The sequence below is a fragment of the Balaenoptera borealis genome (genome assembly GCF_965194805.1).
Source record: "Balaenoptera borealis genome assembly, chromosome: 7".
Lineage (NCBI taxonomy): Eukaryota > Metazoa > Chordata > Mammalia > Artiodactyla > Balaenopteridae > Balaenoptera > Balaenoptera borealis.
Window position 1 is genome coordinate 110,950,602 of NC_138864.1, and position 13,610 is coordinate 110,964,211.

General features: G+C 39.4%; 1 protein-coding gene across 1 annotated transcript in view; it reads left to right on the plus strand.

Moving 5' to 3' along the window:
* Positions 1-13,610, plus strand: part of EXOC4 (exocyst complex component 4) — an 816,004-nt gene that overhangs the window by 622,871 nt on the left and 179,523 nt on the right. Inside the window, exon 12 of the mRNA XM_082399149.1 lies at positions 12,610-12,746. Coding sequence (XP_082255275.1) covers positions 12,610-12,746 — 137 coding nt within the window. The remainder of the gene's footprint in view (positions 1-12,609; positions 12,747-13,610) is intronic.

Sequence of the window (13,610 nt, forward strand, 5' to 3'; positions counted from 1 at the left end):
ATGGCTCATCAGACATGGTGACCTGTAAAACATGTACTCTGTTAATGATACCTAACACCTCCCTCCTAGAGCTGTGGTTCCCAAAGCCCAATCCACTGACCTGGGTCAGCCAGTCCAAAGTGGCATCCACAGATAATGGGTAAAGCAAGGTCAATGTAGTGGGGGTGGTGATGGGGGGATGGGGTGTAGGTGAGTATGTGAGCGAGAAAGAAAGAGAGAGAAGATTTTTAAGTTTACTTTTGGGGGAAGAACCGTCCTTTTTTTCTGATATTATTTTCCTCCCATTTTTTGGTGTTAAAATACTCATACTTTTATCATACTTCTCTAAAAACAGTGATAGTGTAGGTGATCTGTTTTGGTTTTGTTTTAAGCATCGTAACTTAGCACCATAAAAAGTTGGATCTGTGTTGATGCATTTATGTTTCCTGGCTGCTGAAATCCTAAAGTCTAGAAATTATTGTACACGTAAGTGTTGGCTGTATCTTTCCCAGTGGCGTGGGTGTTTCCTGTGTGAAGAAATTCTCTTAGAAGGAAATACATCAAAGCTTCGATATTCTGATTTTTAACCACTAACTGTTTTTTGGACTCAGGAGAAAAGCTGCTTCCCTGGGCAGTGTGGGTGGTTCTATTACTGTTCCTTTCATGCAAACTTTGGCAGGATGCCATTGAGTTGAGTTCATCAGATGCATTTTGGTAATCTCTAATCTTGTATAGGTACAAATAATGTGCTTTGATAACTAAAATCTAGGATAAGTGTGAATGACTCATCTCCTAAACTTGGGAAAATGAGGTAAAGCTCAAATTGACTTTACGGTGGGCAGGCTGGAGATGCCACCATGGGTCATGAAGACTATCACACACCCCTTGCAAGTGAAGAAAAGAGAGTCACTTGTTCAGTATCCCCAAAGGCAGTCAAGTGTTACGACTATGTTTGCAGCCCAGGTCTCCTGATTGACGGTGATGTGATTTTTGCCCAGTGGTGCATACTGTTTTGCTCAGCATGCAAAGGTCACATAGAACAGTTAACTTTATCGAATGAGCTGGAATGCTGGTTTTACAACAGCCAGTTTTGTTAAAAACAAGATCTTTTTGAAATTCATGAGCTGTTCTCAAATAGTCCCTCCCAGTATAAGTCATAACCGAGTTGGATCTCTACCCTTGAACAAATTTCCGCTTGCACGCTTGCATGCTTCCTCACATACTCTCTCCCCCAAATAATTCCATATGTTCTCTTTTCCTGGAAGCCAAGCTCCCTCCTCATTCTCCTCCTCGGCGGGCTCCAGCTCTCACTTCTGAGATGCCTGAGTAACTGAGGCTGAAACGATTTGGAGGCAAACTTGTCAGCATAATTGATGATTATATGGTGTGAGCCACCAAAGACAGGTGAGCCTGCACAGGGTGGAACAAATGTGTTTTATATTCATTTCATATTGTAAGAAATTTTATACCTGTATTTTATACCTGTATCTCCCACTGGGTTCAGCCGGACTTCCTCCTCTGTCATGTTGATTTATATAATTCTAGCTCTTCCCTAATGAATTGTGCCCCATTGTGGGTCATTGGAACCTCCTGTTGGAGAGACCTTGCCTTTGCTAGGAAGAAGAATTGTAAAGGTTCTGCTCTGTGAATTTCCAGGTTTGTTTGTCTGTTGGCACTAAATGGAGTGACTGGGGACAGGTAATCTTTAAAAGGACCAAATAATCACATTATAGGCTTGAGTAATACCGCTACATCAAGAAAGGGGTTTCTGTGAATGCAGGTGCTTTGCAACTTGACAGAAAGTAGTCCGAGTTGAATGAGAACTTGAGAAATATAGACAAATGCAGGCATTTAAGACCACCTTTGTCGGCAGCTTGGTGTTCTCGAGTCCTTTAAAAACCTCTTTCGAACTGTTAAACTTGTTGCTTGAAACTGCTTTAAATGTTAGACTTGCTAAAAAATAGGGATAATGACTGCTCTACTTTCTCACAATCTGTTGGGATATTGATTGAGATATTTATGAAGTACTCTGAGTTCTCAGGAAGAAGGGTGTTAGAAAATGCGATGGTGATGATGTTGGCAGGGCATGGAAAATTATGCAAAAATATAATTTCAGAAAGATAAGTTTGAGACAGTTAGAATTATTAGCCTGAGCCTGTCTGGCAGTCTTATGTCCTTATGTCCAAACCTTTTGTCTTAGGTATCAGCTCTGGGTGGTTTAAGAGGGCAGGGTATCAGGGAAGTGTGAAGAGATTAGAGCCCTTGCTGGCTTAAAACTGTCACTGAAGAGTCTCTTGGCTGCTGGCATTGGAGTGACCTGTGCCTCCAGATGGCTGGTCATCCCGGAGAGCCTAGGACCAGGAGGGTCCAGTCTTTACTTCCTGCCCTAACTCCATCCCATCCACTTGCTGAGCTCCTTCACAACTTCCTGTAAACCTGGTTCTGGTCTCACCAGTCGCAATGCTGAAACTGTCATCTGAAGGTCACAGTAACCTTCCGGAATCAGTCCTCATTCACCTTGACTGTGCTGCACCGGGCACTGTGGAATACCTGGAAAAATTAACTCATCACTTAGCACTTCTGTGTTTTTTCTGGAAGCAACTAAAAATTCAGGCTGCCTGAGTTCAAATCCCGGCTGGAATTAATTACAGCTTTCTAGTTGTGTGACCTTGAACAACTCTTTGATCTCTTAGTATTTGGGTTTCCCCAACTATCAAATAGGAATAATAGTAGCCATCTTATAGATAGTAAATACATATTATATAAATAAAATATATTAGGGAGTTAAATGAGATAATGCATAGTAGGTGTTCAGTAAATGTTGGATAGGTTGACAGATGGATGATGGGTAGGTAGCTCATTCTAATGTTCACATTTATATTATAATATACATGCTATTTATATTTGCTGGTATATCCAAAATAAGACAGGAAACCAGGGTACAGTATTTGAGTATTTTACCGTTGTTAATCAAGTCAAGAAGGGGCTAGAATTTGATTATCTTTGAATGTATGTTTTCTATAAGCTTATCTATATTTCTTTTTCATGCCTTTTTACTTTTATGTGGCTTCCTGTTATTAATTTTTTCTTTGAGTAAATTACCTTAAAAAAAAAACCCAACTTGTATTGGTTGGGTTAAGGAAAAGAAAGTTTGGGGTTTTTTTTTTTAATGTGTATCGACTGTAGAGCATGGAATAATATTGGGTCCTTTGAACAGAAAAAGAATGTTTCAAAATATACAACTGGGAAATAAAATTCCTGGGAAGACTATGACCTGGAGGAAGTCTTCCATTGGAGGTTCTTATTTCTCCACTGGAGGATTTGTGAGTGGGTGGTTTATTTCTTAAAAGTCGGAAGCCCTTACACTACCTCTCTTCCTTGAAGCTCTTCTCCCTTAGCTTTTCTAGTACTTGTTTCTAGTACCTCCATCAACCCCCATGTGCCAGCCAGGTCCATCTTCACCTGACACCATTTTTGCCAGGAGAAGGCACAGTATCGGGTAGTAAAGAGAACATTGAAATGGGAATCAGAAGACCTGAATTCTTCTTTTTTCCTTTCAAATCTCACTTCTTTCTTTTTTTTTTCTTGCTGTTTTTAAGATTTTTCTATTTATCCTTGGTTTTCAGCAATTTGATTTTAACGTGTCTCACTGTAATTTTTGTCATCTGTTTGAGGTCTGTTGAGCTCCTTGGATCTGTGGGCTTCTAGTTGTCATCAAATTTGGGACTTTTTCGGCCATCATTTTTTTCTGCCCCCCCTCCACCTGCTTTGGGAACATCAGTTGCACGTATACTAGGTTGCTTGATGTTGTCCCATAGTTCACTGACTCTCTAGTCCATCATTTTCATCTTTTTTTCCTCTGTGCTTTATGTTGGATAGTTTCTATTGCCGTGTCTTCCAATTCTCTTCTTGTCATGTTCATGTTTTCCTCTGTGTTCTTGAACATAGGAGCATATTTATAACAGTTATTTTAGCCTCCTTGTCTACTAATTCTATTCTCTGTGTTTTTTCTGGGTCTGTTTCTCTTATTTGGGTGCTGGACATGTAATTTGGATACAGCATTGGATGCTGGATTCTGCTGTAGTCTTTTAAATATTGCTGAGCTTTGTTTCAGACACATTTTAGTGACTTAGAATTATGCCATTTATTTCAAGGTTTCCTTCTAGGATTTGTTAGACATGTCGACATGTCCAGGGCAATCTTTAGTCCAAGGTTAACTTGGCCTCACTATGGTGCCAGTACCTTTCTGAGGACTCCAGCAGATCTATTGGGCGTCCCACTCTAGCTGGTGGAAACATGAACCATTCCTGCCCCGTGTGAACTCTGGGAATTCCACCTGCTCTTTCCAGGTAGTACTTTCACCAGCCTTGCGCGTTTCAGCTACACAGGCACAGATCAGAACTCAGCCAGAGATTTGAGGGGACTCTTAATGATCTACAGAGATCTCTCTCCCTCCCTGGATCTCTCTCCTTCTCTTCCCTCCTTCCTCCTTCTCCCCTTTCTTTGTGCAGCTCCCTCCTCCCCACTATTTTGCCTCATAAAACTCTAGCTACCTTAATGTTCTGAAACTCCAGGTTCTGTCTCAGCTCAGCAAGACTTCCAGACAGTTTAAGTATCACCTTCCTGCATCATGGCCTGGAAACACCAGCTGGGGCATCCATAGGGCTCACTTCATTTATTTTCCTTCTCCAGTTTCTGAAAACTATTGCTTCATATATCTCCTCTTGTGTAAACCAAGACCTCAAGCTATTTTATACCAAAATACTTTAGTATTACTTCTCTGCAGAGCAAGAGCATTTTCTTATCAAAATAACATTATCACTGTTACCAATGTTAGCAGTAAGTTCTTAATATCATGTAATATCTAGTCCATTGTGAAATTTCCCAAATGTTGCAGAAATGTTCTTCACAACTGGTTTGTCCAAACTAGGATTCCATCTAGGACCATAATTGTTGTGTGGCTTAAGAGAATTTGACTGTGGATAGCAAGTTGCTTTCAGCTCTAGAATTAGGATTCTGAGCTCCACTACCTAATACACTGTGCTGCTTCTCTCCATCTGCAGGAAAAAGCCCTCAGCTTGTCACTCAGGCCTTCCACAAGCTGGTTCCCCACTGTCCAGTCAACCCTTTCTCCTCCTCCAACCACCCTTGACTTCTCTTTGCTATTTGTGACCAGCTCACGCCTCATCCCCAGGCTTTGCCTACCTCTCTTCTCTAGCCTGAAATACCTTGTCCCTTCCTTTACATGTATCCAAACCTGACCCATCCTCCAGATCCCAGTTCAGGCTCCCCAACTCCTGTTCTCCTCCATTGTCTTTTGTACTTTCATCTCTTGGAAAACCAATTGTTTCTTGTTCTGAATGATGTTATCCCAACTAGATTATCATTATCCCCTGGGAAAAGAGACCATGCTTTATACCAAGAACATTGCTTGGCAAGAAAAGAAGTACTATAGCTGCTAATCTTGTTGCTAATATACTTCTGTCTCCTTCCTAACATGTAGCACTATGCAGTTTGCAGGATAGTAACCTTAAAGTGCTTTTGAATTATGTGTGGTATGTGTGTGTATGGGGGGGGGAGGGTGGAGTTGGAGATATTTCTTACAAGTGCTAATGCTCACCTATTCGTTGATTTATCTCTCCTCTCTGGGTTCCATTACATATCAAAGGGAATTGATAACCTGTCCATAGAGTTATATTGATTTGACATATGTAAGTCAACAAACATTCCTTTATTATTTAGTGTTAGCTTGGGAAACAAAGATGCCCTTGGGATTTCATAGTCTAATTAAGCACAACTGTTGTATACTTCTTTCCCCTTCCCTGCTATTTTGTTTTGTTCTGAAGATGAAGTCACAACCTCCTAAATAAACCTCATAAAAAGCCAACTGTACTTATAAGATATGTTAGGCACAGATTTTATTCAACCATAAATGATCCTCTACTCAAAATGTTAAAAATAAATACTATTTGTAATTTACATCATATGTATTTTCCAAGTTTTCATTTAGCAAGTAAATTTTATGACTACTTTTGTGAATTCTAAAGGGATATAGTTTTTCTGATTGCCCAAAATTTGACCTCATATTTTCTTTGTTTAAGCCTACTTATAAATTCTACCTAACGCTTGAGGCTGCCAGAGCTCCGAATGTATTTCCCAGTTGGTTATATAAGTGTATTTGTCTTTTTCTGAATGGTAGAATGGAACTTTTTGAAATTATCTTCCTACACTTGGAGTGGATCATCTAGTGATTAGTGACATCATATTGGATTTATTTGTTGTATTTTCTTGGTGGGGAAGGGATATTCGAAATATTTAGGTGTCATGTATGTATATGTTGTAAAAGGACCCTGAGGATCTAGCTTCTTACTGCTTCTCTGAGCCTCCCCACCCTGTCTACACACACACATGCACACCCTTCATCTGCAGCCGTGAAGAACCACGTGCAATTCCCCGAATCCCACACCACTTCATGTTCACGCTGCTCCATCTACCAGAAGTGCTTCCCTCCCCAATCTTTGTCAATCGACAAGTTGCTATTTATCTTTCTGGACTCAGTTCAGTTGTAACTTCCTCTTTCTCAGGACTCCCTCCACCCCTTCGACCCCAGTTCAATTAACTGTTTCCTCCTCCATGCTTCTATTGCCCAATATACAGATGCCCAAGGTAGCAGCACCTATGAGCCTTTATTGTCCTTGTTTGTGAACTTGTGTGTCTTCTGCTACTAATATCTAAGATGGCAGGAGGGCAGGAAACTTGTCTCATCTGGCTTTTTATCTCCTAAGTTAGCCTAGTATTTGACATAGAGGAAATATTTGCTTAATAAATATGTATCTATTTAAACAATTCGTTAAATTCCCAGCTCTTTCCCCACAAAACATCTAAGCCTTCTCAACAGTTCTCATCTATAGCAGTGGTCTGTGGTAATATTCCAACAATACTGCTACGTCTTCACATTTTAAAAATATACCCTAAGTGAAAACCATTATAATAGAAGACATACACACTCACAGATGGTATTCTCAGACAAATTTTTGAAGGGGTGCCTATTCATTTGTGTGATGGTTGGACATAAATTGTTTAAAATTGAGATGTAACATGTGTGCATGTAACCACCAACCAGATGTCCCTCCCAGTCAGTATTCCCCCCTCCTCCCTTGCAGTGGGTATTAATCTGGGTTCTCAAGTGAAACAGAACCATCTCTGGGGGAGATGGCTAGATAGATAGATATGTTCTAGGTGTTTCTAACAGGAGGACCTAATGAAGGTTAGGGAGAGTCTTCCCACACAAAGGAGTTTTCAGCTGAGACCTGAAAGATAAGAAAAAGTACTCTAGGAAAGGAAGACAAGGGACAGGACTTTGCAAGCAAGCGCCAAGCCCTGAAATGAGAATGAAGAACTGAGGCAATGCCACGTAGCCAGATGTTAGACAAGCAAGAGGAAAATGGCAGACAGTGAGGCTAGAGGGGTAGCTAGAAGCCATGCCATGAAGGGCCCTATGGGTTATATGAAGAATATGGGGCCTAGTGCATTAAAGAGCTTTTAAGTTCGTAGAGACATAATCAGATAGAACTTTAATTTTTTTCTTTTGATGTTAAATTTACAAACTGTGAAGTGCACCAATCTCAAGTGCAAAAAATTTTTACACATGTTTTTACTCATGCAATAGCTACCCACTCAAGGTATTTCCAGCACCTGGAAGTTTCTCTCCTTCCCATTCAGGACCCACTGCCTCCAAAGGTAGCCACTGTTATGACTCCTATCACCAGAGATTACTTTTGCCTGTTTTTGGACTACAGTAATGACAAAACCATACAGTTGTGCTGCTTTGTGTCTGAATACTTTCACTCAGCATGCAGTCTGTGAGATTTGTCCATGTCACGTGTAGTAATAGTTCACCCTTTTTCCTTGCTCTGCAGTGTTCCGTTGTATGAATATACCACAGTTCATTTGCCCATAAACTATTGATGGACATAAGGACCACTTTTATTACTTTTTTAAACTGTTATAAGTAGAACTGCTATGAGGACTTGTGTTCATGTCTTTTTGATGGACATAAGCACTCATTTCTGTGGGAGACATAACTGTTTTTTTTTTTAAAGATTCATTTTTTCTTAAGGATTTTTTTAAAATTTTATTTATTTATTTATTTTTGGCTGCACTGGGTCTTCGTTGCTGCACGCGGTCTCTCTCTAATTGCGTTGCACGGGGGCTACTCTTTGTTGTGGTGTGCAGGCTTCTCATTGCGGTGGCTTCTCTTGTTGCAGAGCATGGGCTCTAGGCGTGCGGGCTTCAGTAGTTGTGGCACGTGGGCTCAGTAGTTGTGGCTCTTGGACTCTAAAGCGCAGGCTCAGTAGTTGTGGCGCACGGGCTTAGTTGCTCTGCGGCATGTGGGATCCTCCCGGACCAGGGCTCGAACCTGTGTCCCCTGCATTGGCAGGCGAATTCTTAACCACTGGGTTGCCAGGGAAGCCCAGACATAACTTTTTAAAAGATTACTCAGCCTTTGAGGTGGAGGATGATTAGGAAGAGCATAGACGTGGCAATTTCCTCAGTCACCAGCTCCCTGGATGCACAGTCTTTTACCAGTTAGCTTATTACAGGAGCAAAACCCATTCAGAATAGTTTAAACATCACGCAAATCAAAATATAGATAAAAAAACAGAAAGCAAAATTTCCTTTTGATTTCTGTCATTACTGTCATTGTTGTAGTTGTTATCGTTTATGGCCAACCACAACTTAGAGCTGATGGTAATTGGAAGGACAATATGGAATGACAAGTTTTGGTGACTTGTAGTTGGATATGTCCCCATAAACAGAAACATTGTTGTCATCGTCAGACATTCGTGAAGCCCTCTCCCTCCACAGTTGCTGGTGTATATATGTGGTGTGGTGGGGTGTGTCTCAAGTGATGAATGGATTTACTCTATGTTTTCTTTCAAATTCTTCCTAAAGTAGTTTTCCAGGACCCTAGGTTCTCTGCAGCGTCTCTGAACCATCCCTGATTCAAGGGCTAAAACAACACACATGCAGAGACTGCATTTTCCAAACTAAAGTTTTATGAGTTTGTACTTCCTGAATTGTGTGTGTATATATATTTATTAATTGCCATTACAGAAAATAGTACAGTCAAGTGAAATTAGGAATGTTTTGGTAGCAAAGTCTAAGACTTTTAGTCGTAATAAATGTTCAGTCTTTAGAACCATGGGAATTAAGGTACAGTAATGTAGTAACAAAGAGGCCATGGTCTGATTCCACTTTACCAAATCAGCCTTTTGACCCACTATTTTACATTAAAATTATACTCTAAATCTGTCTTTTCACTGTGTTCTGAATGTGCATTAATTCATCTAATAAACATCTTTTGAGCACCTTCAGTGTTCCAGATACCTTGCTACTAGGCAGTAGAGATATGAAAGTATAGTCACTGATCAAAAGGATTTTGTAGTGTGACAGAAGAGACTGTTAATAAAGAAGTGAACCAGTGGTTGCCATACCCCATTAGGGCTTGGGCTAAACGGACAAGGTCTTCAGTGTCCAATCATCTTCATTCATTCATTCATTAAAATTTTTAAGTTCAGAGCTGGTCCTTAGACCAAAAGAGCTGGTCCTTATATACTGTCCTCTTATTTTAGATTGCTGATATATCCCTGTAAGAAACTTTAGTTGTTTATTTTTCATAGCAGTGGTTTGTTTTTTTTTTTATTGCCTCAGCTATCCTGGGATTTTTTTTTTCCTTTTCTCATTTTTCATGTCATGCTCAGACTTATTACCTGGTAACAGGTTGCAAGAAATGAGAATTGAGTTATTTTTAAACAAATATCAATCATTTGTGATATGTTTAATAGGAATTATAATGAATAAAATCAGGGTTTTACTTATCATGAAGTCATTATAGTCAACGTTGGCAATTCCCCAAATTAATAATGAGACAATAAATCATTTGTGATGCCAAAGGGATCAAATATATAAAAACAGGATTGACCTTGTTAGAAATTTGATATTTTCAGTATTTATCTGTCAGAGCCACTGATTTGGAAATTGTTGTAAATTCTTGGAAAATGGAATCTTTTTTCCCCTGTAAAAGTATGCATCATTTGGCAAACTACAGTATCATTTTCCTTGAAGAGAATGTAGTGATTGATTATCCAGAGTGCTACCATGACAAGGTAAACCAACCAAATAGCTGGAAAATTGTATATAATCATATAGCATCACATAGGCTAATCATTCCCTGGAGGTACTTCCTGTTTACCCCCAAAATCTTTATCTCCAGGGGATATTCCTCTGTGGCTGCAATCTCCCCTTCCTCTCCGACTGTCATCAGCACAGTTCTCCTCACCCAAAAACATGGGCATAAATACAGACCAAACTGAACCACCCAAAGAGACTTCCAGATGCAAAGATGCCTGTATCTAGCATCCCTCACATATATGACATCCCTCACATTGTTTATATGGGTTGACATCATTAGTCCTGTTTCTTTGATTAGTAGTATCGTCCTAAAGAGCCTTAGAAATTATAAAACAAGCAAAGGAAGGGAAGGATGGGAAGGTTTTAGAAAATAAGAACACCCGTCTCACTTTTGAGAAGTTGATAATCTAATCAGGAAGAACAAACACACCTAAGATGACCTGGAACAGTTACACAGTATTCCCCAAGTCTGCAAGCACCAAGGCACTGATTGAGCAATGAGGGCCAGTAGAGTAGAGGAGCCATCAAATTATCCTTGGTTACGAGAAGGCTAGATGGAGCCATCAGAAAGGAAGGGGCTACCCAAAACTGCCCCAGAGTTGATTATCAGTAGCATAATTGGGAATAGAACCAGGCCCTTTCTTTCAATAATCTGAGCAATTTCCTTGTGCTCATCTTCCCTGCAGTGTTTGTCAGATTTCAAACGGCTTTTGTTAGGATGGCTGCACTCTACTCTCCTTTATTAATTGCTGTCCACGTGTTGTAGGATAGCCTGTGTTCTTAATCAGGATGAGGATTTTTGATTCTTCTTAGCAGCATGGGGACATGTAGCTAAGCAGAATCAATTCCTGTCACTCACACAAACACAGAGGAACAGGATTATGGATCAGGGTGAAGCTGCAGTGCTTTAATCTTAAAATCAATACAGAAAAGGAAGTTGAACTTGTGGGGATTCTGTAGAGACTGTAATTTGGTTTCCTATGAAGTTGCCTCACACGGTATAACTGCTCCTTCCTTTTCACCTTCTGATTATTTTACTTGGAGTGTGGGGAGAGGAGAAGGAAAGAAGAAACCTCTAGAACCAAATAGTCCTGAATAAGCATGCATATGTAAGCTCATAACTCAAACTGATCCTCCGTTGTGTTGAGAAAAGCTGTACACGTTTATCCATTCTTTTTATTTTTAGAAGAAAAAAAAAAAAGCTAACCCAAACCCTGTACCCCATAGTCTGTACTTAAGCATAATAAAATGCCTTTGATTATTTCAAAGGTTAGTGTCAGGCTGGAAAAAAATTTTTTAATGTTTACTTTTACGGCTAAGTCTACATTGCTTATGGAATTCTATATAAATAAATACATATTCATCAAACCAGTTATTGACCAAAGGATTCCAAGCTTCTAAGCATGTGATTAATATTTACTCCAGTGTAATTGTGCTTCTTTCAAAAGAGGCATGAACTAATGGTTTAAACAACTCTGTCTTTTCTTAACCAAAGATTTAGAATTTATTGAATGTGCCTCTTTTCAGATATAACACCGATTTGCTGCACAGTACTATCAGTGTCTAAGATGGGCTTATTTTTTCCCTTGGATATTCCTTTAATTCAGTTTAAAAATGTGTCTGAGTCTCTTTGGACACTGCTTCTACAGTGACAAAAACAACAGGAGATACTGTGATCTCATGAGAAAAAGTTTGAGGCAGAAGGGTATAGTTAAAAGAGCAAAGTCTGGAGCCCTTGCTTTGTTTCTTTCTTTTTCTAAGCCTGTTTCCTCCTCTTTACACTGGGGATGATTAAGGGATTCAGCCGATAGGTAGGTGCGTTGAGAGGATTAAATGACATAAAGCATGTAGAGTGCCTAGCTCAGCTTCACACTTGTAAGAGTCTAATAAGTGTTCATGATTATCATGATTATTTTGTGAGTTTCAAGTGAGGTAACATATGCTGTATATGTGAAAACATTCTACAAGCTGTAAGGCACAATACAAATGTTAGTTGTTATTCTTAATAGATCGATGGTTTTGAAACTTTAAAAAACAAATCCTAGAAGGCTTTTTCTTTATGCTGCCTGTCATGAGTCCCTAATCTCAAAGTAGAACCCTGGGGGTGATAAATCAGGCTCCAACTGAATATGAATTTTCTTTCTTAAAAGCCGCAGAGATATCTTGTAGATGCCAAGAATTCCATGAAATCAATATGAAATTCCCTGTCCTGTGTCCTTCCATAAAAAACACTTTCTCAGGTCTTTGGAAGATCAGCACTATGTAAGATACTTATTTTGTTGTTGTTTTTCAGGAGTATTTTTAAATGTCACATCCTTCTAGGAAAGCTCAAGTGTCTTAAGTGATCACATCCTTTTAGTAGTCCTTCCTTGTCATAAACATCACTTGAGACAAAACACTCATGAGTTTCTGTGTCCTCTCTGTGTTCGTTTCCAGAGCACAATCATTGTGGAGAAGACAGTGCAAGACCTCATGAACCTGATGCACGACTTGAGTGCCTATTCGGATCAGTTCCTCAACATGGTGTGCGTGAAGCTACAGGAATACAAGGACACCTGCACTGCAGCCTACAGGTAGAGCTTCTGTTGGAAGCTAAGCAACGTCAATTTAGAACTTGACCTTTGGGGTGGTGGCTGATACTGCCTTCATAGCCTAACTTTCCATCATTATAGAAAAGGACCATCCTTGAGTTTGTCAAGAGGCCTGATGAGAACATGTACCAAAGAAATAGTCTCCTAGACACATGTATAGTCATACCAGCAGAGGGAATGGAAGGTACAAAGGGACAAAGCCACTTAGGACTGCCTTTGGGTGGCTTAGATGAAGTGTCAGCCTTGATTTTTATGAAAGTCTAGAATCATAAGATGTGTCTTCCTCCAGGAAATTCTGGATCTTGATTAGCCCCTCTTGTGAGTCTAAAAGATCTTTAAAATAAAGCAATTTTGAACTCTTAGTAACCCTTAATAATCTATAATATGATTTCTTTTTAGTCTGTCCAAACATATTCCTCCTGATGTTTGACCTATAGCCTTCTGTCATAAACGGATGGTTACCCTGTTTAGCATCAGTGGAAATGAAAAATCATAGTTATGAACTTGAATACCTTTAGTTTTCCCTCTGATTTCTTTTCAATATTTTCTAGTCAATATTTTGTAACCATTAAACTCATGCTAAAAAAAAAAGAAAACTAAATTTCAATTTTAAAATGTGGGGAAGAGAATATAGTTTTTCAAAATTCCTTTAAGAGATACACAAATGAACATTTTAAAAGCCATTGCCCTTGTGTTAGTTGTCTAAGAGTGGAATTTCTGGGCCACAGAGTTAACTCCAAAATGGTTGTACCAATGTCACATCTACCAAATGACAGTCAAATAACATACTTTAAAAATTAACTTTTACTCTAAGCTGCATTGAATTTTAAGCTTTTTTTTTTTTTT